Source organism: Priceomyces carsonii (genome assembly GCF_900007245.1).
Source record: "Priceomyces carsonii strain CBS4050 genome assembly, scaffold: Debaryomyces_carsonii_scaffold_5, whole genome shotgun sequence".
NCBI classification, from domain to species: Eukaryota; Fungi; Ascomycota; class Pichiomycetes; order Serinales; family Debaryomycetaceae; genus Priceomyces; species Priceomyces carsonii.
The window spans coordinates 26,378-49,297 of NW_026946678.1; the positions used below are offsets into that span (position 1 = coordinate 26,378).

A 22,920-nucleotide genomic window follows, 5' to 3' on the forward strand; every position below is an offset into this window, starting at 1 on the left:
AAAAAACATGTTCCAAGCTTTTTGGTAACCAATAAGTGGATAGTGGATACCTGGAGGATGCAACAATTATGATTGAAGACATCATGAATTTATTTTCCTGCTTGGCAAAATGTGGACCCTAATGCCGTTCAACCATGAATTAATTTATCTATTTATGCAGGTCTATTGGAAAGCAAGTTTGATTTATCAAGTTTGAGGTCTATCCTACTGTTGAGAAGTTATGAGATTTGAACAATCGAAGGTATTAATTTCATCCTGAGCTAGTTGAAACTTGAAAAGTTTTGCTGTGGATGGCCATGTAAATTGCCTCTCTTGTGCCATTGCAACTGCAATTATATTTCAACTCCAATACGAGCCATTTAAAGATGACGAAGAATTCGAAAATATTATCTCTTTGGACGGCGAAATATGAGGCTGCTCGCTTCAAATGTAATTTATAAGTCTCCGGAACATATTCGCCGATCTCGACAAGAGAAATTTCGCTTTCATTCTTTTATATGCTTACTATGTAAACGTTTTTCGTATAGGAGCATAAGTTTTATGTTTTTCAAGAATGTCAAAATGAATTGCCCAACTTATGGGCTTGCATGATACGTAACTTATGATCGCAAAAGCCCAAAGGGGAGACTTAGACTACAAAAGTGGTATTATCTTTTATTCATCACTGTTAAATATTTATGTATTCGCTTCAGTTTACCGTTTCCCCTTGACCCTTCAGTAGCGTTTCTATCACTTGAAAATGAAGAATCTTCTTTGCTTTGGATGGCTTTCTTTTGGCTAAAGCTTTTCGATTCCTAGTAGAATATCATAGAAACTTTAACTAACCGCAATAATATTCTGGAGTCCTTATAACTTCGAACTGCTAGTCACTTCGGCAACGGCCTCTATCTCAACTTTAATATCTTTGTTACCAAATTGGACGACTACACAAGAACGTGCTGGTTTATGGGGGAAGTGTTTCCTATAAATCTCATTGACAATTGAAAAATTTTCTTCTTCGGTAATGAAAAGTAAGACTTTGACAACGCTACTTAGTGAGGAACCAGCAGACTCTAGGACCGCTTTCAAATTTTTGATAGCTTGTTCTGTCTGTTCAATGATGCCAGGTATAATTTCACCGGTTTCATTATTGCCGACGGCTCCTGAAGTAAATACCAATCCGTTTGATTTATAAGCAGGTGACAAATTAGGGTTATTTGGTTGCCCTATCAGCCCCCATGTAATACGTTCAGGCATAGCTCCTTCGTTCGCTAAATTTCTAATTCTGTCTCAAAATAGCGGCCGAGTTTTTAATATATTTCATTTGCAAAGTGAGCGTAAGATTTTACACGGATACGCGCCAGTTTCCTATTTGAGTTGTAGATGAGCTAAGCGCCCGCGCTTACTTTTTCACGCCATAGTCCGGACCAAGTACAGTAATTGGCGATTTAGATTAATATTTTTCTTATCAAGATGAGTTTTTAAGGGACCAATTTGCAATAATGTGAAACGTTAATAAAATCAGAAAAAGCAAGAGCATGACTACAATAACTACTTTGGAAGAGAACATTAGCATAAAAGGAGAGACATCGAAGGGGTATACCGTCGGAAACAGGGGCGCACAAAATATGGCATTTGGTGGAAAGCATCCATTTATTATTCCAAGCTTTAAAACTAAACTAGAGGAACGAAAATTTGCGTTAGAACACGCTGCCGGCGCTTTCAGAGTTTTTGCCAGAAAAGGGTTTTCTGAAGGTGAAGCTGGACATATTTCGATCAGAGATCCTGTACACCCTGATACTTTTTGGATAAACCCTCTTGGCAAACACTTTGCATTGATTAAAGCTAGCGATTTAGTACATGTTGATGAAAAAGGTCATATTTTACCAGATGGTAATCAGAGCCCAATTAATGCCGCCGGATTCTCTATCCACTCTGCGTTACATAAGGCAAGACCTGATGTTAATGCTGCATGCCACACCCATTCAGTTTACGGTAAAGCGTATTCAAGCTTCGGAAAACCTTTAGAAATGCTTAATCAAGATGCTTGCATATTTTATGGAAATCAGGCTGTCTACCTGGATTTTGGTGGAGTTGCAATTGAAGGTGATGAAGGAAAGGAAATAGCAAAAGCAAGTGGAAATTCAAGAGCAATAATTCTACAGAATCACGGATTACTTACACTTGGTTCAACAATTGACGAAGCTGCTTACTTATATACTTTACTCGAACGCTGTTGTGAGGTTCAATTATTAGCTGATAGCTCTTCATCTGATGAAAAACCTAAAATTATCATACCCGATGAAGCGGCCCTGTATAGCGCATACGTCACAAACGACCCAGAAACATTATATGCTTCGTTTCAGCCTGACTTTGAATTAGAAAAGAAGCTCTCAGGTGGAGAATTTCTTCAATAGGATGTATTCATTGTACTTGTTAGATAAGGAAAATTCACGAATGTCAATGTTTGTATCTTGTGGTGACGTTCTAATGGTCTGAAGATGTTATCTGAAACTTAAGTGTATTTGACATTCAAATCATATGTAATGCCTTAAGTATATGAAAGCTCTTGTGACTTAAAATTGACAAGACTATGACTTGGCTAAATATTTCGTAGTCCTATCTGCAATTAATTGTTTTTAATATACCTTTCAACCGAATAACCTATCGGTTTTCTCTTACTTCCCTTCGCTCCTCTCATAGTAAAGCTGTATATCACTGTTGCTACTGCTGATTTGGATAAGCTTCAGTTTAAAAAGATACAATAAAAAAGTGAGCTACTAAGTGTCTTTAAGGTACACTTAACAAACTAGATCATTTTTCTATTTAAAGTGCTGAGATATTGCACAGATTCAAAATCATGTTGGAATAAAGACTGTAATTAAACTAAAAGGAATTGTCTAGAGGTTCAAACCATATTTGTATTTAACAGACAATATAATCTTGTTGGTGAATTTAGGTGGTTCGCTTTGATACAATGTATAGAGAATGATCGGTTTGTTGTAGAACCCATTAAAGCTCATCTTCATGCTAAATTAACATCAAGTTATCATATTGAAGAAATGAGATATTACATGAGACCACGGCTCTCCCTAAAGTTTTCGAAAACTTCTTCCTTCCGTATTACGAAGAACGTACTCTAACATTCTTAAGTTTTGTATAAACAAGATTTTTTTCTTCCTAACTTCTTCGTTCAAGAGCTATCTATTATCATAAAATGCTTTCTTCGGTGCTTTAATGACGGAAAGAATGAAGCGTCTTAACATGAGATGAGAAGTATTGATGTAAAAGGACTAATAGGTTCCTATTAAATTTCGTCATCAATTTTGCATCACGTGCAATAGAATTTACGACTTGATTCAGGAGAGGATGGGAAACCAATAGTTTTGATCGAAGGAAAGTTTTAAATTTTGATAAGTCGGCTTCAAGACTTAAGAATGTTCATTTTGGTGGAACCTGGATCGCATGTGCAACAGAAATCGAAGAAAGACGAATTAGATAAAAATTCTCCACTGAATTTAGTACACCGAGAATACGTTAATGTTTCAAGAAAAATTTTGGCAAAAGACATAGTTGGTCCTAAATTTAGAAGCAAAACTGGATGCTTGAGATGTCGGCAGAGAAGGTAAGTTTTTTTTTTACTTTCTGACGTGTTGACCTAGTATTCTAATAACTAACGCATGAAGAAAGAAGTGCGATGAAACTCATCCCGTATGCAAAGCATGTAAAAGGAGAAATGAAAACTGTGTATGGTCCTCTGAGAAGATAAAATCAGTACAAAGGAGGAAACAGAAAGAGGAGGACAAATCACAGGCTTCAATCGCCTCTATAAAAGGAGCAGAAAGTGACTTCGGGCAAAATGATGTCTTTCAAGTACTTAACGAAAATTCTAGTTATACCGACTCTTCAGACAAATCACGGTACACAAATAAAACAGCGCACCAAGTTCTCAATGACTTAGGCAGAAAAAATGATGACACGAATAAGAGAATCATATGTTTTCAGAAAGCTGAAAGTTCCTCGATTGGTGTTCCTGAAGGCAAGATTACACCAAGTGAGAAAACAAGAAGGCAGCATAGTTCTGTCGATTACCAGTCCACGCTAGAAGCCTTGTCTTTTAGAGGAGACAAAATAGTGGAACTTGAGGACTTAAATTCAAATTTGGAAGCTATAGTGAAAGCATATGATGATGGAGACAAGCTCCAGCGAGCTCAGAATGAAGAATATTTTTTTTCTAAAATTTTTGATTATCGTCAGCCCAGTTCTGCTCCTTCACTATACTTAGATGAACGTGGTGTAGTATTTTTTAATTATTTCAAAGAGAACGTTTCCAGCGTGATATCAATCGGGCTTGAGAACTCAAATTATCTTTTGAAGACTTTCATATCGATGTCTATGAGTGATGAAAGTATATTAAAAGCTATTGCAAGTTGGGGTGGACTATTTCTTTGCGGCACCTTCGAAAACTCAAAAGCTGAGTCTTACATGTCAGATGCGGTATCTATTTTGAAGAAAAAATTTAAGAACAATCCAAATTTAAATAAATGCGATGTCATCACCTTGTTATGCTTTAATTTAATATCTATTGGTATCTACGTATGTTCGGGCGATGTGAAGAAGTGGATTAGATGCTTTCATGATTGTAAATTGCTTCTCATGAAGTATGGTGGGATCATTAAGCTATGCAACGACTTTGAATACAATAACGATATCCGATTTTTGCTTTCCAACTTTCAGTACCATGATATCATGTCATCTCTGAGCTTTTTAGAAGGCACAAAAATACCAATTAAGGAATACGAAGTAGTTTTTGATGATGCGGACCTATTTTTCCCCACAAATTATGGCGTCGATCCCCTTCAGGGTTGCAATCAGTCACTTTACTTAGTATTGGGCCAAATCGTGAACACAAAAGTCTTTGTAAATAAGTACAGGAACGAGATCGAAGAAAAAATGTACCTTCAACTGCACGAAGCTCTCACAGAAACCGTCGAAGAGATCGCTTTGCTTAGAAATGCATTTTTGGAATATGTCAATTCTGAAGCTCAAAAGTTGGAGGCAAAGATCAACTCATGTCAGCCTTACTATTCTCAACATTTCAGAATAGTTGAAAATGATTTAGAACAGAAATTGCATCAAACATCTTTTCAGGTATACAAAAATGTGTGCAATTTATATTTGAAGATGTATGTGAAGGGAATGCCTCCGAAAACATATGAAATTCAGCAATTACTTTTACAAACATTGAAAATGATCGATGAATTAATAGACTCTAAAATGATTGTCATCGTATGTCTCCCCTTGCTTACTGTCGCAATGGCCGCGTACACCGAAATAGATAAAAAAGTTATTGAGGGTATGTTTGAAAAAGTATTAGAACGTTGTCCAGTTGGAAATGTGCGAAAAGCTAAGATTATTGTAGAAGAATCATGGAAGAGAAACTTTCAAGGTGATTTTTCTGTAGATTGGGCAGAAATTTGTGAAGAGTTTGGGTGGGAATTGTGTGTATGCTGATAACTACAAACTGATGACCTAGATGGTACCGTTATATTAATGACTATGGATAATCAACTTAACATAAGTTGTGATGCTATATAGGTACCTAAATTTTCATTCGGTATATTAATGTTGAATGCTTTCTATTGTGGCTGGGCTCAAGAGAAAAGCATAAAAACATCAAGTTGTTATATATTATATTCAGGCTACATGAACAACACTTTATCGCATCATAAGTGCATCATAGTATTGCACTGTGTATTCTTAGTGCTCCATGTACTAAAGCGGTAGTAACCTCGAAGTTGATATTTATTAACAGATTACCTAAAAACGCGGATGGCAATAAAAAGTAAGTCAAGCCGATGAGATAGTAAGAAACGCGCCTAAATGAATTTCCACATTAACAAGCGAAGTAATAATATCAAGTCTGACAGGCAGACTGTATCGTTGATTGCCGCAGCATCAATACGTAGCTGATAAGACATCTTGATAAAGTTAAGGATTATGATAATTAGAGATTTTCAAAAAGTTATAAGAGGCATTGACCATCTGCTGAAGTTTAATTTCTGATTAAGGTACTAAATTTAGCATGGAGAAGTCGAGTTATAGCGAGACAGTCGTCACCGATGGTGATAAAAAAGATGTAGAAAATATAACTGCAATAGAAATCGATGGCGATTATGCGAAAAACGGTGATGTTGCTATGAAATCGGCTTTTGAGTCGCAGGGCCTTGAGATAGATGACGCAGTCAACAATCGACTTTTAACCAAGACAGATTCATATGTTTGTACAATAATGAGTATCGTGTATGCAATACAGTACATGGATAAACAAACGAATTCTTACGCATCTATTATGGGATTGAGGGAAGATTTGGACATGCTGGGTGACAAGTATACCTGGGTCGGTACTGTTTTCTATCTTGGTTATCTTGTTTTTGAGATTCCTAGCAGTTTGTTGTTGCAAAAACTTCCTATTGCAAAGATCAGTGGGATTTTCATAATTGCCTGGGGATTAGTCTTAAGCTTAACTTCATTGCCTCAGACCTACGCCGGATTTATAGCTGCTCGTACTGTTTTAGGTGCGCTAGAGTCTGCCGTCACTCCAGCGTTTGTTCTTTTTACTTCTCAATGGTACAAAAGAGAAGAGCAGTTTTTGAGAGTAGCAATATGGAGTGCTTCTTGCGGCATTGGTGCTATAATTGGTACTGCAATTGCGTATGGATTAGCTGCGTCCGAAAACTTACCAATGACATCTTGGAGGTTGCTTTATGTGATATTGGGTGTTATTACTATTGCCCTAGGGTTTTTGTTTTTGTTAATTGTGCCAGATAATCCCACGAAGGCTTGGTTTTTGAGCAAAGAGGAGAAGCTATTGGTCGTCGAGAGAATTCGCTCCAACAAACAAGGATTTGGTAATAGCAAATTTAAGTGGTATCAGGCCAAAGAAGTGGTCAAGGACGTGCGAACATATATCTATTTTTTTGTCATCGTTGCCGCTGAAATACCAAATGGTGGTATTGGTAGCTTTGGATCTATAATGTTAACGAATATGGGCTATGAGAGTAGCCAAGCTTTATTAATGGGGACTCCACAAGGAGCTGTTGAGTTTGTGGGCATTATACTTGTTGCTTACATTGCCCAAAGATATCAAAAGAGAATGGCAGCTGCTGTATTTAGTTACATTTTGAATATAATAGCTGGCTCTCTTTTGGCATTTCCTTCAAACACAAAGGCTCAGCTAGCAGGTTATTACCTTCTAGGTATGGCAGTAATAGGCTGGATATCTTTTATGAGTTGTGTTTCCTCAAATTCTGCTGGACATACCAAGAAAGTTCTTACAAGTGCCATAACGTTGATTGCTTACTGTGTAGGTAATTTAATTGGGCCCCAAACATTCCGTTCAGATGAAGCACCAGGTTATAAGAGTGCAAAGATTGCAATTGTCGTGTGTTTCGCCATCTGTTTAGCTTTATCAATTCTCCTCTATGTGATAAATGTTCGAGAAAATCGCAGGAGGGATCTTAAAAACGAAAAATTGGATCCGTCATTTGTAAATTCTGAGTTTGCAGATCTAACAGATTTCGAGAATCCCGAGTTTCGTTATGCTTTATAGTTCATGATAGATAGGAGGTGCAGCTAACTTATTCTTTAATTGGTTTCTTCTTAAAGCTTTATATTTATATATAATAATCTCTATTCTCAAGAAATTAGATGAATAAGACCATACTCTTTATATTTCAATCGTACAAGCACGCTTAATTTGTTTAGCGTATTGGATAAGGGGGCTCAAAATGTTGTCTTCATTATTGTAATAGTAGCAGCACAAGCGTTCTTATCTTTTCGATGTCGCTTAATGCGCTCTTTGGTTGCAAATAGGTAAATTTTGTCATTTTACAATTAGCCATTTTTTGGCCCACCCTTTCAGAGACACTTCATTCTTAATCGTGACTCATGAAGTGCTTGTTTCTATACCTACTCTCATTCAGGTGAAAAGATATACCATTTGTTGAAAGACTGAAATTTCTAAGCATTCCTATAGCAATTGTTTTATAAATATAACTTCAAAATATATAAATCTTTGTTGCAATTATATAAATTTCTCCGAGCTATAATCTTACAAATTGCTCTTACCCTTAGTCCTTAATTTGTCATAATTTAAAACGGTATTCAATAAGACAACAAAACCGTTGTGGATGTCTTCTGGTGATGAGTATTCTGCAGGATTATGAGAGATCCCATCTTTCGAAGGAATGAATATCATTGAAGTAGGGACCCTGGCACTTGTCGAGCATGAATCATGGCCAGCGCCACTAACTCTTTCTAATAGCTCCTCCTCTGAAAATAAACTCTTACAACTTTCTTGGATAGTAGCAATATTTATTCAATCAAAGTGTACAGCTTTTTGAGTATAGATATGAGAAATCTCAACAGATGATTTGGCCAATTGCAGTCTTTTGTTTTCGGAGGCAATCTTTTTGAACTCCAGTTCAGCTTCCTTCATGATAATTTCTAATTTGTCATCACATTCATGTCTGGCGTCAAAAGTGAACGTTCCTTTGTCAGGGATCACATTAATCTGGGCGGGCTCCAATTCAAAGGTACCTATAGTAGCAAGGCCACCATTTTTTTTTTTTGCAATTTCGATACCTGTAAGTATCACCTTAGAAGCTATCTGGATGGCGTCGAATCTCGTGTTCATAGGAGTCGTACCAGCATGGAGGAGCGTCTCTGTACTGTAACTTTATTCCACGAATACGCTTGAACTCCTGTTACGATACCAATTTTCTTTCTTGCATGTTCCAAAACTGGGCCTTGCTCTATATGAAGTTCAAAATGAGCCGCAATTGGATTTGATCTATAATTAGCAGATATCTTACCTTTGTAACCGATTCTGACTAACTCATGATCTATTGAAACGCTAGCATTTTCGTTAATTGATTTAAGTTCAAGTGCCTCTTCTTTAGTTACCAAATCAGCCCATAAGCTTGATGCAATAAGGGACCTTGGGAATCTTGCACCTTCTTCATTTGTCCAATCAATGACCGCAATGGGGTACTCTGGGACAATATTATTTTCTTTGAAAGTCCTTATTACTTCTAAAGCTGAAAGGACACCATAAATACCATCATATCTACCTCCATTCGGTTGGGTATCAAGATGCGATCCCATGGCTGTCGGTGGACCATTTTTTTTTCCTGGATAAATTGCAAAAATATTTCCTATTTCATCGACCTGAACTTTACAACCAAGGGCCCTAGTTTCTTCAACAAACCAATCCCTAACTCCCTTGTCATGATTATATAATGCAAGACGAAATATTCCTGTCTGTGTCAGTTCTGGACCCCATACGCCATGTGCTCCAAACTTTGCTGCAGTATCGTGAACAGTGTGTATAAGTCTGCCTTTTTTGATATTCAGAGATGCCATCGTGATTTTTTAAAGAAACAAATGACTTGATTGTCGACATAGAAAGTTGTAAACTATTATATCTTATTCATAAAATGCCTTTTTCACATATTTTAGAATGCCTTTAGAGAGATTCCTAAGCTGCGGTTGTTGTTCATTAAACTTGATGCGGTTCGACTTCCAGTTTAGGCATTTAGCGCGACAGCCAAATTTATTGATCTGATATCAGATCTGCTCAGTCCGACCGAACATGTGCAACCTCTCTAACATGTCTGCATGAAGCAAAAATTCACAATTTGCCGCGTGAGCCTTCTTGGTTGAATCTAAATCAAAATAGCTTCATGACGTCAAGTAAATTAACCTATAGTGAAGGGACCATTTCAAAGCTTTTGTAGAAAGCTCCGATAAAGATCGTTGACACCATCCTAGACACTACTACTCTCTCAAGACTATGATAAGATTGAATTATAGGGCTGTTGATCACTTACCAAGCATTATGGTACAAATCAGCATCGATTAGCTGAATACTTTAAAATGATCTATTTCAGTCAAGTCCTAATTTTATGTCCCAAAAATTTATTATCCAAATCTGAATTAAAATTTTCTTTGTCTTTCCACCATCCACGTCTTCTAATTCTCTGAGGCAGTCACAGTCAATTGTCATGGACGGTTGCAGTAGCTTTACTATATTTCCCTCTTTGTTTAATTTTTTGACATCTTCATGCTTAATTAGAAACATATATAAACAAGAGGAAATGCAGTAAAACATTTTTGTAGGTAGTCTTTCTTATAAGTGTATCAAATAATTCCTATTCTTGATTAAATGTAACTAACGTCCATATTATTGTTGACTTTTATTTTATTTATTAATTTATTTATTTATTAATACAAGACGCCTGTAACTACAGGCTACCTTCATTTCTACTTACAAATAAGTAATATTTTACCAACTTTCCAGGTCTTTTATTCTTTATTTACAATTCGCTACTAAAAGATAAAAAAGTGGGAAAATTTTAAAAGTGAATCAATTGGGAAAGGAAACGTAAAATATTCAAACAAGATATCTTATTGCCGTTCATATAGTCAATTGCAGGTACTTTATACCAGACATTTGTTTTTCAATAGATGTCTTTGCCAAAGTTCATAGCGAGTATCTAAATTTTTTTTCGACAGTTTTCTGCTCAAGATCAATATCACGGATCCTGAAATCGGGATACTTTAAGCTAAGTTCATTCAAATCGATAACATCTCCTAACTTTTTTCTTCCTACTACTATTAACTCCCGTTTCCTGATAAGACCAAGATCGCTGCAATTGCTATTGGTAATCGCGACATCGTCTTCTTCGATGTGCTTTTCTGTTCTACCAGAATGACTTTTATTATCTAGATGCTTGTTAGAATAATAATATTGTATGGTATTTAGTGCAACCACGATCGTAACTATTATCTGACAAACTAGGAGGGCAGTGAAGCCTTTTGGATAGTAAGGAGCATCGCCACCACGAAGTATCTGTCCACCGGTAATACCACCAGTATTGGCTCCCATAATTATAATGGCCATGGCTATGTTCCGAGTTACAGGTGATTTGATATTTATGCTCAACCAACTGGTATTCAAAACATGTTGCACGGTAAAACAGTTGTAGAGTGTAATGATTGCAAACTTCTTATTTTTTGGGTAATCATGTGGCATTGTCCTCAAAGCTATTGATAATGCACTTTGCCATATACAGCTAAGAAGGATTAAAAGACCTCTATGTCCTTTTTTGTCTGATATATAAGATAAAATCAAAACTGCCACAATCAAAATCCAGCCTCCAATGGAAGAATAAGCATTACTTTTGAAAACATCAAAACCAAATGATTGGATAAGAGATGGCGTATAAGTTGATATTACAGTGGTCGCCTGAGTATTAATTATAGTAATTGTCCAATGAATCCAAATTCTCCATTCAAGAAAGGCTTCCTTAATATCACTGAACAGTATATTTTTTGTCGCAATGAATTTGTTGGGATCATCTAATAGGATACGTGTAGATAAAATATGTCTCTCTCTATCATTGAAGTATTTTATTTTTTTAGACCAGAAAGGTGACGGATTGTTAGGTGACTCGGGTATCGTAAAGAAGTAAAAAATTGCTATAAAAAACGATACCAAACCTTCTATCGAAAATAGCCAACGCCACCCAGACCAATCACGCACACCTGTAAGGTCTCTCAAAATAGCAGCGCTTATCAAGGGACATACAGCAGTCGCAACTAAATTTCCTGTAAAAAAGATTGAATGCCTAAGACTTAGTTCCGATCTCTTCCACCAGACAGAAATAATATAAAGTGAACCCGGTATGTAACCCGATTCAAACACTCCTAAAAGGAGACGGGTTCCAACATATTGAGAGTGATTTGTTGAGAAAGATTGAAATATTGCAACTATACTCCACAAAAATATTTGGGCGCTGAGCCAGTATCTTGCTCCTATTTTTTGCAATATTACGTTACTGGGTATCTCGAAGACTACTATACCGGTACTCATTATTTGTAGTCCAACGTTAAATTGATTTTGCGTCATATGCAAATCTTCTAAAAGAGTACTAGTTTTTGCATTACCAAGATTTCCTCTGTCCATTTGTAGTGCAAAAAAACCCAACCAAAGAATAGGCATAACTACCAAGTCAACCTTCCAAAGAAGTTTTCTTTCCTCTTCATCGGTCCAATCTTTGACTAATGTGACGCTTTCCTTGTTGTTTCTGTTGAGAATAAGAACTTGCTGATAATCATTTCCTTCTGAAGACAGCCCTAAGTCTCCTTCTGTTTCTTCCTCTATTTGGGTATCATGAGAAAATCCCTTTTCGAACTCTATTTTGTATTGCAGAGTCGTCATAATTACAATTTTGCTAAATCATAAAATTTCAAGCAAAAAGGTCCTTTTATGGACCCTTTGTGCTGTTTCCGACAAAGCCTTATGTGAAAAACTCAATTGAGCTCCACTCACAAGTGGAGCACTTAAATATTCTGATTGGCAAAAATTCAGATGAGCATCATATGTGGCTGAATTTAAAATGCCTATTAAGCCCCAAAAAAAACCTGCACTCGCGAATAGTTAAAAAGTTACAGCTTATTACTATTATAAGAAGTGATTCGAGAGCACAAACTTCAATCCAAATTAAACTTTACGCTTAATGGCCCGAAGAGTGGTTTTCTCTTCTAGGGATTCCGTACAGTGAAAGAATAACTTCCAACTTAGTTTCATAATCCTGAGCCACAGGTATCGCATGGCTTACTCCAGTTTTTCAGATACCGGCAAAATGAAGTAAGCCGGTTATCAAGAAGGTTCTCTTTTCACTTTGCAATTGGATCTGAACATATTGGAGCTTCAATTTATTCAGCTCTCTATTTTCTAGAGCATCTTTTTTAAGCTCTATTAAGAAATTGCAAATAATTTCACTTAATTCTTATGCCGTTATCTTCACTGTTCTCATAAATACTAAAAAAAAAGTAATGACAGACAAAGACTTAAGATGGATAAGGGGGTCTAGTATTATACATGAACACTTAATATCTGTTAAATGAACCTTAGCCTTACGATTGGGTACTGGTTATTTTGGGACCAGCTAGTGCTACAACATGAAGCTGGAACTTATCAGGACTTTGGCCATTGAGCACGTGAATAGGTACCGCTATACCAATGTGAAACGTAACAAAAAAAAGTTGATTTAGACCATATCTTGAAACCAAGAAAAAAGAAAATACCCGATTAGCGTACCTGAAAAAAACATAAGATTTATTTCCCAACCCTGTGGAGTAAGTCTAAGGTCATTTAATGTTTAATATTCATGATTAGTTGATCAGCTACGAATTGGGGACAATATACTGATTCCCAAAGGAGTTAGATCCCCAAAGGGATTAGTTACCAAATGGGGCTAGGAGAAAACTGTTTTCGTTCACGGTGTTGCAACCACATATAATCCCACCATGAACAGCCAACCATATCGCCATCAAATTTGAACACACTATTGAAGAAATTATACCAATAGCTAAAAAGCGAGATGTCTCTAAAAGATAACAGCAGTGATTCACAATCTCAAGAAAAAGAGAAGACGGCTGATCAAGAAAACGGCACTAAAATGAGGCAAAAGTATGACGAGGGAGACGCTGGAGACGGTAGTAAGAGGGAAGATCATTATTTAAAAGGATCAAAATTGGCGTTTGCTTTGCTGTCGATATACCTTATGATTTTCCTTTATGCGTTAGATCTGACGATAGTATCAACAATAATCTCAGAAGTTAGTAATAAATTTGATGGATTTGACAAAATAGGATGGCTCATATCAGGATACATGTTGAGTATGAGTGTATTCATTTCTACATGGGGAAAGCTTTCAATCATATTCGGCAGAAAATACGCAGCTTACGTCGCAATTGTTCTCTTTGAGGCTGGTTCCTTAATGTGTGCCTTGGCTAATACCATGAATGTGTTGATTGGAGGTCGAGTATTGGCAGGTGTCGGTGCCGGAGGAATACAGGCTCTAAGCTTTATTATAGTTACTGAAACAGTTCCAATGGAAAAAAGGCCACTAGCTATGGCAGGAATGGGTGCAGCCTTCGCGATAGGAAGCGTTGGAGGGCCATTATTGGGAGGAGTCTTCACAACTCATGTCACATGGAGGTGGTGTTTTTATATCAATTTACCTCTCGGTGGGATATCCCTCTTGTGTCTCTATTTTGTGTATAATCCTCCGAAGCCTGTTGGAAATTGGAAACAAAAGTTATTGAAAATTGACTATCTAGGAGTATTCTTATTGACTGCGGGGTTGATACTCTCCTTATTAGCAGTTACATTAGGTTCTGGTAATGGTTATGACTGGAATTCTGTGGCAGTAGTTTGCTGCTTTGTCTTCGGGGGTTCAACTTTAATAGTGTTCTTTATTTGGAATTTTAAATTGTCAAAAAATCCAATAATCCCTTATGAAGTTGTGGCCACTTACCAAGTGATTGCGGCTTGTCTTACTGTCGGAGGAATGTACGGATCATTTATGGGATCCTATATATATCTAGCCACCTATTTTCAAGTGATCAAAGGAAAAAGCGCATGGATGTCTGGGATATATCTACTTCCGATCATAGTACCTATGGTTTCATTTACCGTGATTACGGGAGTCCTCATTAAAACAACGAGGTTGGTAAAACCATTCATAGTTTTCAGCAGCATACTATTTCCCGTGTCCGTTGGAATTACGAGCATTTTAGAGACTGACCTGTCGAAATCTAAACAAATCGGACTAATTATACTTAATGGGGCTATTGGTGGAATACAATTTCAATCAGGAATAATGGGGGTACAGTTAGCAGCACCAAGGATCGCTGGTGGTGCAATAAGTGCTATTACGTTTAATAATTTTCTAAGGGCATTTTTGGGTACCATAGCTTCGGAGTTGGCAAATACTGTTTTCAATTCTTCCTTTAAAAATAAATTTAAGAATGCTGTGATGCATCTCCAAAATAAGGAAATCAAGAATGAGCTCGCGGCTATTAGTGCTTCAGAAATTACTACTTCTGCGAAGACGATCGAATCTCTCTCGCCTCAAGCTCAAAGAATAGTGAAAGGTTTAGCCATGGGAGCAATAAAAAATGTATTTTATATGTGTATTGGATTTGCAGCCATATCTACCATTTCCAGTCTTTTTATAACAAATGCAAAGGTCCCAGAAGACATAAAAGATGAATAAATCAGCTTCCAATTACTATAAGAGGCTTCTTTTTATATTCCGAATACCTGAATAATATTAAAAAAGATCATATAAAAAATAATCATCCCACTGATCTAAGACATGGTCACTTGTCCACTGAATACTCTCCATGAGAATCAGGGGATCCTCTTCGCGATTTGAGATCGAAAGGTTGCATTCCTCGCTAGATGGTATATTGAAATAACCCTCGAAGTCCATAGAAATGCTCTCTTTGATATCTTTGAATTGCTCAAACTTTTTGGTATAAGCCTCAACAAATATGCTGTAACCAAAATCTAATATACTAATAGCATAGTCATCAGCATGTTTAGAAAGGACTTTAGGAGTATCAACTGCACCACGTAAAAAGAATACGATACCCTTATTTAAGACCATCGGATCATTCAAAGAACATGTAGTTCGTTCAATTATTTCCTCCTCCGGGTTCGAAGAACTTAAAACATTGGACATCTTTAAATCATATGTCTTTCCTTCCAGTTGTAAATTGGTGAATCTAGTCATTGATTGCACACATGATATTAATGGTCTTATACAAACTTGCTTTGAAGCTCCTATACCTAATAAGAATATCTGAGACCAGAGAGATCGAATTGAAATTTTGAATGTCCTTCTCAAGGACAATAAAAATCCACCGAGAGATACAAGTATCAACATGTTATACCTTGTAACAGAGTATTGAAACCTTTTCATCGTAGATTCATCTCTAAAGTTTTCCCTATCCAGACAGACAATCTGGTAACAATTCAGGAGAATAGAAAACAGGGGTAATATGTTGAAAAATCGGACAACTATGTCTTTGTATTTTTCAGCATCACATGTCTCTAAGCTATTAGCATAAAAGTCTTGTAATATTGATTGCGATGAAGCTGAGCGGATGAACTTTTTAAGTATCTGTATACAACTAAGTAAATCGCCAACAACCACCTCCAGTTTACTTAGCTTAGCAGCGCAAAATCTGATTGTTTTTATAAAATCTATCGGCATATAATTTTGCTCCTCGAATATTGTGTCATTAAAGTAGTCATCGTGAATATGGAGAGGGATTCCTATGTCTACTGAATTCAATGCATCAATATGAAGCAAAAATAACCAAATTTTTTTTATGGTTCTTCTTGCAGTCAAGCTCTCTGCAGCATATAAGGAATCTATGCTTCGATGAAATCCCATATTTATTGCCATATTGATACATAAAGAATGCAAAAGCGTCCCATTTGAGCCATCTCCTCCGTCATTATCTCTCAAATTATATTTTTTATGTAGTCTCAATAGTATCAATGCTTGCAATGTAGGAACAGTTGAAAATTTTAAAGTATTTCCTTGAAATAACAAGCTTGTCGCATGGTTGAGTAGTTTATCACTTACATCATACAAATTTTTATCCTCTATTTCATCTTCTTGTATCGAATATTCGACTAAAAGCATTATTAGTGCAATACGTGAATATTGAACCTGCTCCATATTTCGAGCAGTCACTTTTCCATTACTGTTCTGAAATATTTCCATAAAATCCCCTAAGATAGTACCTTGATTTATCAAAGGAAATGCCCTGTACCATATACTTTCAAAAAAACGATTTAATAAAGACAAAGTATTTTCATAGGAGGGAAAACATTCTGGGATTGATTCGAAATTTACAATTTGCATCATCTTCATAGCTCTATTACCTTTCTTATGCTCTACTTTCCATTGCCTTCTTTTTTTACTTAGTGACTCCTTAAAGTTTGAAAGAAGATCTTCTCCCACAATTGGACGGAAGTTTGTTAATCCGTAATATGCTGTTCTCCTTTTCTTCCTTACCAACTGCTCATACATAACTTTCCTATCCATCCGAATCGGTCCATAGCTATCCAGTTCTCTCTTTAATTCGTGTTCTTTATTTGAGGGGTCTCGATATTGAATGAAGCTACTGCCAACAGATGAATCATATTTGCATTCCTCAAGATTTCGACTAAGACAAGAGCTGCACTTTGGCCTTTTTCGATCACACTTTATTTTCTTCAATTTGCAATTAATGCACGAAAAGAATGTTCTCTTACGTTTTTTACTACATTGCTTTGGAAAGTCGTTTATAGTAGTTATTTCCATCGTAGTCGTCAATATATCAAGGAACAAAAGTATCTGCGCACTTGCTCTTGATATAACAATAATTATATGCAGATGTGTCGATCCAAAATTTGTAATGATGATGAAATACTCGCTAAAGAACAAGACTAATGAATTGAAATCGACATAAAATAAAATTTCTACATTGAGGCGAACTCTAACTCTGCGAATTACCAATGGAATTTGGTTCTAACGTAGCCATATTAAACTGAATTTTGGAAATATTTTTATCAGCTTCAAAGCTTTATCAGTTGATGATATTTCTCATTTTCTCAAGCTACTATTAACAACTTAAAGATCGCTCAGGGGAAGCTAAAAAACAATTTGAAGCACTTCGAAACATCTTGCCTCCAATAAATGTCAAAGCAAGAATAAATGTAATAAAAGTAAGGAATAATGGGACAATATTAATTTCAAATCTCTATTAAAGGCTTTAACAACTGGGATATCTCTTCGTCTCAGCCTTGAAACTTGAAAAGGAAGGGCAAGTAGTAAATTTTAGCCATTTGGAGGATCGTACAAATTAACCCTTGATACAGCGAGAAAAGTTTATGCAGACAAGCTGTGGCGATCTGAATATCGCTTTTGCTTATCATGCCACAGAGATAACCCCCCCCTGAAAAAAGAAAGCTGGTAATATTGGAATGTATGCTTACTAACGCTTTAAGAGCCACATTTTTCATCTACTATTTATACTTCAACTGTTACATTATATTGTTGAATCCAATTGCGAAATAATTAAAGATTTAGTCATTACCGTTGAAAGAATATGGCACCATCAGCAACACATTCTGGAAATGACCAGAATGAAGAACAAGTTTTAAAAATTATTGCGGAATTGATCCCTGGGTCCTCAGATCCAAAGTCTTCATACAAGGGTGGATTTGCAGACTCTTTGGTTGAGAGCCTTCCACAATCAACGCGTGAAAGATTACAAAAGTATGCGATTGATTTATCTCAAGGATACCCTGAGAGACCTCCTACAGAGGAAATACCGATATTCATCAAGGATGCTGAGAGGATTCGAAATGAAGAACATCCTTTCGTTGAAAGAGGTAAAAATGCGGACCCTGAAAAGAAGTCCCTCTTTGGGGCAGCAAAGGAGGTGAAGCATTTGACAAAGCACATAGGTACCGAGATTGTTGGTCTTCAACTAAGTGATTTAACTGATCAGCAAAAAGATGAGCTCGCTTTACTTATTGCTGAACGTGTCGTGGTTTTCTTTAGAGATCAGGATTTATCTCCTCAAAAGCAATTGGAATTAGGAAGATACTGGGGAACAGTAGAAGAGCACGCTCAACAAGTTCATGTTCCTGGTCTTAAGGGTATCACTGTTATATGGCCCGATTTTTTCAAAAAGCAGGGCCTTTTCAAAAGCTTTAAAAGAACTTTAAATTCAGGGACCAGTCGGTGGCACACTGACTTGACGCACGAATTGCAACCGCCAGGAATAACACACTTACACAACGACGCTATACCTGAAGTTGGAGGAGATACTTTATGGGCTTCCGGTTACGCTGCCTATGATAAGTTGTCCAAGAGCCTTCAAGAATTTTTGGAGAATAAGAACGCAGTTTATATTTCGGCACACCAGTATATTGACCCTGAAAATCCTTTGAGAGGAAAGGTTAATATAGAAAGAGAGCACCCTATCATTCGGACTCATCCTGCAACTGGTTGGAAATCTTTGTTCGTAAACCGTGCTATGACGAGAAGGATCGTTGGTTTAGAGCCAGCAGAGTCCAACCTTATTTTGGAATACTTGTTTGGCGTATTTGAGAAGAATTTGGATATACAGGTTCGCTTTAACTGGAAGCCTTCGAAGAAGGGATTAGGGACTTCAGCATTGTGGGATAATAGAGTTTCTCAACACTTCGCTGTCTATGACTATGAAGGCGAAGAGCCGAGACATGGTACCAGGGTATCATCTTTGGCCGAGGTTCCATTTTATGATCCCAATTCCAAGTCCCAGAGAGAGTCTTTAGGTCTATCTTTAGATTAATTATCTCTGCTTCCGTTTGTGAACAACCTTTTTAAATAGCCTGCCAATACTTATTTAACTCGAAAGCTCAATTATAAAACGTTTCCAATGATGTAATGCTCATACTATTCAGAAACGTATTTCAAAACCTTGCAAAAAAATCGTCATGAGATTTTTTTTTTTTTTTGGAATTCTTTTCAGTATTCTTTTTCAGAGTCACTCTTGCTTTGTTGATGAATCTGTGGTTTCATTCTAGTCTCATATGAAAGCACCCTAGTCGAAGAATGAAGTTTCAGAGTTGTAAACAGACTCTTTCCATATCTAGATATTATAGCCTCTATCGCCTTTCATTTCGCTTCGACTTGACAAATGCAAGTGGCTCTAAGAGGTAAAAAGCTAATCGCCATATTTTTTATATATTTTCTATTTTCTTAAAATGAACTCTATCACGATATGTCTACATCTACCACGTTTCGATATGGAGCTTTCGTATATAATGGCTCTCACTTAGTTTACCGTATACTCAAAGCATTGAGGTGCTTTCAAGCAAATGCGTTACCCTTGAGTATTTTTATTGTGTTCTCTAAAGAATATAGCGCATCTGCCATTCAGAAGTAAGTCGCATACCGATCTACAATTTCAAATGCGCGCGTGTGGTTGCGGTATACCAAACGCAACCACAGTTTCATTTCGGGCATATTTTTTCGTTCAGGCAATTGCAAAAATTTTTAAGCTTTAAAGAAAGGTATGTAGACTTGACTTCTATACATACATTTTAAAATAAAAAATAAATGAAGGGTATTTCAAATCAAGTTGTCGAGGAGACTAAATACTTGGACAAAAAAATTGAGGAATTAGCTGTCATTTCTCAATCGAAAAGTGAAAGAAATGACAGCCTTGAAAAAATAAGTAATGAAGGAGATTTATTAGCAAAATTTGACATTCCGGAAGACTTGAAAGACAATTTAACGGAAGAAGATATAGAATTCCTAAATATTAAAGTTATTCCTCAGCCATGGTACAAATGGTTCTCTCCTACGGATACTGCTAAAGAAAAACGTTTAGTTCTCAAATTAGATTTATTAATTTTAGTATACCTATTTTTATCGTCTTTTGTGAAAACCTTGGATTCAAGCGCAGTGAGTTACGCATATGTGTCTGGAATGAAAGAGGATTTAGGTATGTATGGTAATGAATTGACATATCAAAGTTCATGCTACATGGCAGGTTTTATTGTTGGCCAAATTCCCTTGACCATGCTAGCCACGATAATACCAGTGAATTACTATTTACCTGCTATGGATATCGTTTGGGCTCTTTTTACATTGTTCATATTCAAAATTGAGAATTATCGTCAGTTGTATGCTTTGAGATTTTGTATTGGATTATTGTCTTCGTTTTTCTTCCCCACCGTGCAATTTATTTTGGGTTCGTGGTATAAGAAATCCGAAATTGTTATTAGATCTGCAATATACTTCGTTGCATCTCAAGCGGGAAGTATGGCCACAGGCTACATTCAGACAGCTGCATATTCTCATTTAAGTGGAAAGGCTGGCCTCAAAGGATGGCAATGGTTATATGTTCTAGCATTCATCATCGCAGTTCCTATTTCAGCCTACGGCTTTTTTACAATTCCTGGACTCCCCGAGAAAATAAACAGAAAGTCGTTATTGACTGACGATGAACTCAAATTAGCAAGATTAAGAATGATTAGAGAAGGAAGACGCACAAATGATAAGTTGACAATCTCGGTCATTCGTAAAACTTTAAAGGGATGGAGATTTTGGATTTTGGTTGTGTTTGCAATATTTTTTTCCCAAGCAGACGGAATTAGTTCAAATAACGGATTGCCTCTATGGCTAAAGGCAAGTAATTATTCTGTCTCGAAGATAAACACGATAACTACGGTTATTCCTGCAGTTACAATTTTTTTCTCATTATTGAATGGAATTGTCGTTGATTCATGGGAGGACTCCCACCCTTTCGTTATTTCTTATGTTGCAGTGTTGAATTTGATAGCAGGAATATTATTGGTTATATGGAATATCTCCAAAGGAGGGATTATGTTGGCATTCTTTCTTTCAGGAACGGCCGATAGCATTGCTGCTGTTTTGTATTCTTGGGCTAACCTAATATGTTCTGAAAACTCTCAAGAAAGGGCTTTAACTTTGAGCACTATGAATACATTGGGAAATACTTTTTCAGTTTGGGTTCCTTTGTTCGTTTGGAAGACCGTTGATGCACCTGAATACAAGAAAGGATATGGTTACAACATTGCGTTAGATGCAACGATGTTGATTTTATTGGTACCATTAACTTATCTTTATAAAAAGTCTCAGAAGAAGGAGAAACCAAATGAAAATGAGCTTTGAACACTATTTTGCATTTTAATTTTTGCACCAATAGTGTTTTATTGTTTACTTAAATAAGACCTAGCACTATCAATTAGATATAATAAAAGATTCCCGTCATACTTTTAAATGCTGTTTTTTTTGTCCCTAGTGTATTTTCGAAATTATAGTGTAGCTTCAGAATTTGAATCGAGCCTATCGTGAGACGAAACATTATTGCGGCTCCAATATTTTAGCTTTAATTTTTTGGCTCTATCTAGAATCTCAAGCCATGATTCTTCGAAAGGCTGAAGCTGGTGCCCAATTCCATTACCTTTTCCTGCCAATCTTATTAAATCTTCATAATAAGTTTGATAATCTGGAGGAATAGCATGGAAGGCTGGAGAGTTCCCTTTTTTGCACAATAATTCTAATTCCCATTGCTTTTGCTTTTCAAGGCTGGGTAGATTCGACCTATCAGCAAGAACCCTTGCTATCAAAGTAGATTGGTATTCAAAAATCCTAAATGTGATAGAAGCAATAACTATTCCAACAAAGGACAAAGTTGGATCACCGATTTTGAATATGTGCTGAAACAAATTCTCCACTCGATTATTACTATTAACGATAATTTCATTGTCTTTGAAGAAGGGATAATCATAGACATATCCTGTTGCAAGTATTAGCTTGTCGATTTCTTCGAGCGATGTGCCATCTTCGAAATATACTATCAATTTTTCTTTATTTTCGGATACATCTATTCTTGTTATTTCAGGTTTAATTTTAAGATTCTCATTTATTTTGAAAGAGTCATTAAAATCGTTTCTTGGCTTCTCACCTCTCGACGATACAAAAAGAGGGCTTTTTACAACGGGTAAAATATCGCTAACCAAGTCTATAGATGATATACCTGTTCCTACCACAAGAATTCTTTTATTAATATAATCATCGATATTTCGAAATGAATTGGTGTGCTGAATTAAGCCCCTATTTACCTTCTGAGCTTCACATAACCCTAAAAGATTTGGTATATTTGGGATCGAATAGTGTCCATTGGCAACAATTACGGCATCATAAGAATCCTGATACCAATAGTCTTGGTTATCCTTGTCTCTGTTAAACTCTCTTAAAGTGACAACCCACTTCGTAGCCCTTTTAGCGATCAATTCAACAGAAGTGTTATATTTCACTAGATTCTCGTACTGTTTGAACTCTTTTTGGATGAAATCCTTTACTATAGTGATATGTCTGAACGGATGATCAGGGCCGAATAGCTTAATAGAGTGATCGGTTCTCTGTTCCTTGATTCTAGAATAAGAGAAAGACATCAAAGGATCCGGAACATTCGTTTCTAAGTATTCGTATGCTGCAGACT

The 22,920-nt window shown here is 36.4% G+C and overlaps 11 protein-coding genes across 11 annotated transcripts; 6 read left to right on the forward strand and 5 right to left on the reverse strand.

Moving 5' to 3' along the window:
- Positions 1 to 846: 846 nt before the first annotated feature.
- Positions 847 to 1,236, reverse strand: PRCAT00004311001 (RidA family protein; the record flags this gene model as incomplete). The annotated part of the gene is made up of 1 exon (XM_062954298.1): positions 847 to 1,236. One exon carries the CDS (start codon positions 1,234 to 1,236, stop codon positions 847 to 849), a length of 390 nt encoding a protein of 129 aa, XP_062811015.1.
- A 281-nt stretch (positions 1,237 to 1,517) lies between these two features.
- On the forward strand, positions 1,518 to 2,396 carry PRCAT00004312001 (uncharacterized protein; the record flags this gene model as incomplete). Its single annotated transcript, XM_062954300.1, has 1 exon — positions 1,518 to 2,396. The coding sequence occupies one exon, from the start codon at positions 1,518 to 1,520 to the stop codon at positions 2,394 to 2,396; it is 879 nt and encodes a 292-aa protein (XP_062811016.1).
- Positions 2,397 to 3,416: 1,020 nt separating this feature from the next.
- Positions 3,417 to 5,493, forward strand: PRCAT00004313001 (Zn(II)2Cys6 transcription factor; the record flags this gene model as incomplete). The annotated part of the gene is made up of 2 exons (XM_062954301.1): positions 3,417 to 3,604; positions 3,666 to 5,493. 2 exons carry the CDS (start codon positions 3,417 to 3,419, stop codon positions 5,491 to 5,493), a joined length of 2,016 nt encoding a protein of 671 aa, XP_062811017.1.
- Positions 5,494 to 6,064: 571 nt separating this feature from the next.
- PRCAT00004314001 (allantoate permease family MFS transporter) lies at positions 6,065 to 7,591 on the forward strand (the record flags this gene model as incomplete). The annotated part of the gene is made up of 1 exon (XM_062954302.1): positions 6,065 to 7,591. One exon carries the CDS (start codon positions 6,065 to 6,067, stop codon positions 7,589 to 7,591), a length of 1,527 nt encoding a protein of 508 aa, XP_062811018.1.
- A 2,337-nt stretch (positions 7,592 to 9,928) lies between these two features.
- PRCAT00004316001 (uncharacterized protein) lies at positions 9,929 to 10,153 on the reverse strand (the record flags this gene model as incomplete). The annotated part of the gene is made up of 1 exon (XM_062954303.1): positions 9,929 to 10,153. The coding sequence occupies one exon, from the start codon at positions 10,151 to 10,153 to the stop codon at positions 9,929 to 9,931; it is 225 nt and encodes a 74-aa protein (XP_062811019.1).
- A 372-nt stretch (positions 10,154 to 10,525) lies between these two features.
- On the reverse strand, positions 10,526 to 12,265 carry PRCAT00004317001 (uncharacterized protein; the record flags this gene model as incomplete). The annotated part of the gene is made up of 1 exon (XM_062954304.1): positions 10,526 to 12,265. The coding sequence occupies one exon, from the start codon at positions 12,263 to 12,265 to the stop codon at positions 10,526 to 10,528; it is 1,740 nt and encodes a 579-aa protein (XP_062811020.1).
- Positions 12,266 to 13,430: 1,165 nt separating this feature from the next.
- PRCAT00004318001 (MDR family MFS transporter) lies at positions 13,431 to 15,110 on the forward strand (the record flags this gene model as incomplete). Its single annotated transcript, XM_062954305.1, has 1 exon — positions 13,431 to 15,110. One exon carries the CDS (start codon positions 13,431 to 13,433, stop codon positions 15,108 to 15,110), a length of 1,680 nt encoding a protein of 559 aa, XP_062811021.1.
- Positions 15,111 to 15,167: 57 nt separating this feature from the next.
- Positions 15,168 to 16,958, reverse strand: PRCAT00004319001 (fungal specific transcription factor domain-containing protein; the record flags this gene model as incomplete). The annotated part of the gene is made up of 1 exon (XM_062954306.1): positions 15,168 to 16,958. The coding sequence occupies one exon, from the start codon at positions 16,956 to 16,958 to the stop codon at positions 15,168 to 15,170; it is 1,791 nt and encodes a 596-aa protein (XP_062811022.1).
- Positions 16,959 to 18,003: 1,045 nt separating this feature from the next.
- Positions 18,004 to 19,236, forward strand: PRCAT00004320001 (TauD/TfdA dioxygenase family protein; the record flags this gene model as incomplete). Its single annotated transcript, XM_062954307.1, has 1 exon — positions 18,004 to 19,236. The coding sequence occupies one exon, from the start codon at positions 18,004 to 18,006 to the stop codon at positions 19,234 to 19,236; it is 1,233 nt and encodes a 410-aa protein (XP_062811023.1).
- A 770-nt stretch (positions 19,237 to 20,006) lies between these two features.
- PRCAT00004321001 (uncharacterized protein) lies at positions 20,007 to 21,587 on the forward strand (the record flags this gene model as incomplete). The annotated part of the gene is made up of 1 exon (XM_062954308.1): positions 20,007 to 21,587. The coding sequence occupies one exon, from the start codon at positions 20,007 to 20,009 to the stop codon at positions 21,585 to 21,587; it is 1,581 nt and encodes a 526-aa protein (XP_062811024.1).
- A 143-nt stretch (positions 21,588 to 21,730) lies between these two features.
- Positions 21,731 to 22,873, reverse strand: PRCAT00004322001 (uncharacterized protein; the record flags this gene model as incomplete). The annotated part of the gene is made up of 1 exon (XM_062954309.1): positions 21,731 to 22,873. The coding sequence occupies one exon, from the start codon at positions 22,871 to 22,873 to the stop codon at positions 21,731 to 21,733; it is 1,143 nt and encodes a 380-aa protein (XP_062811025.1).
- Between the last annotated feature and the right edge of the window lie 47 nt (positions 22,874 to 22,920).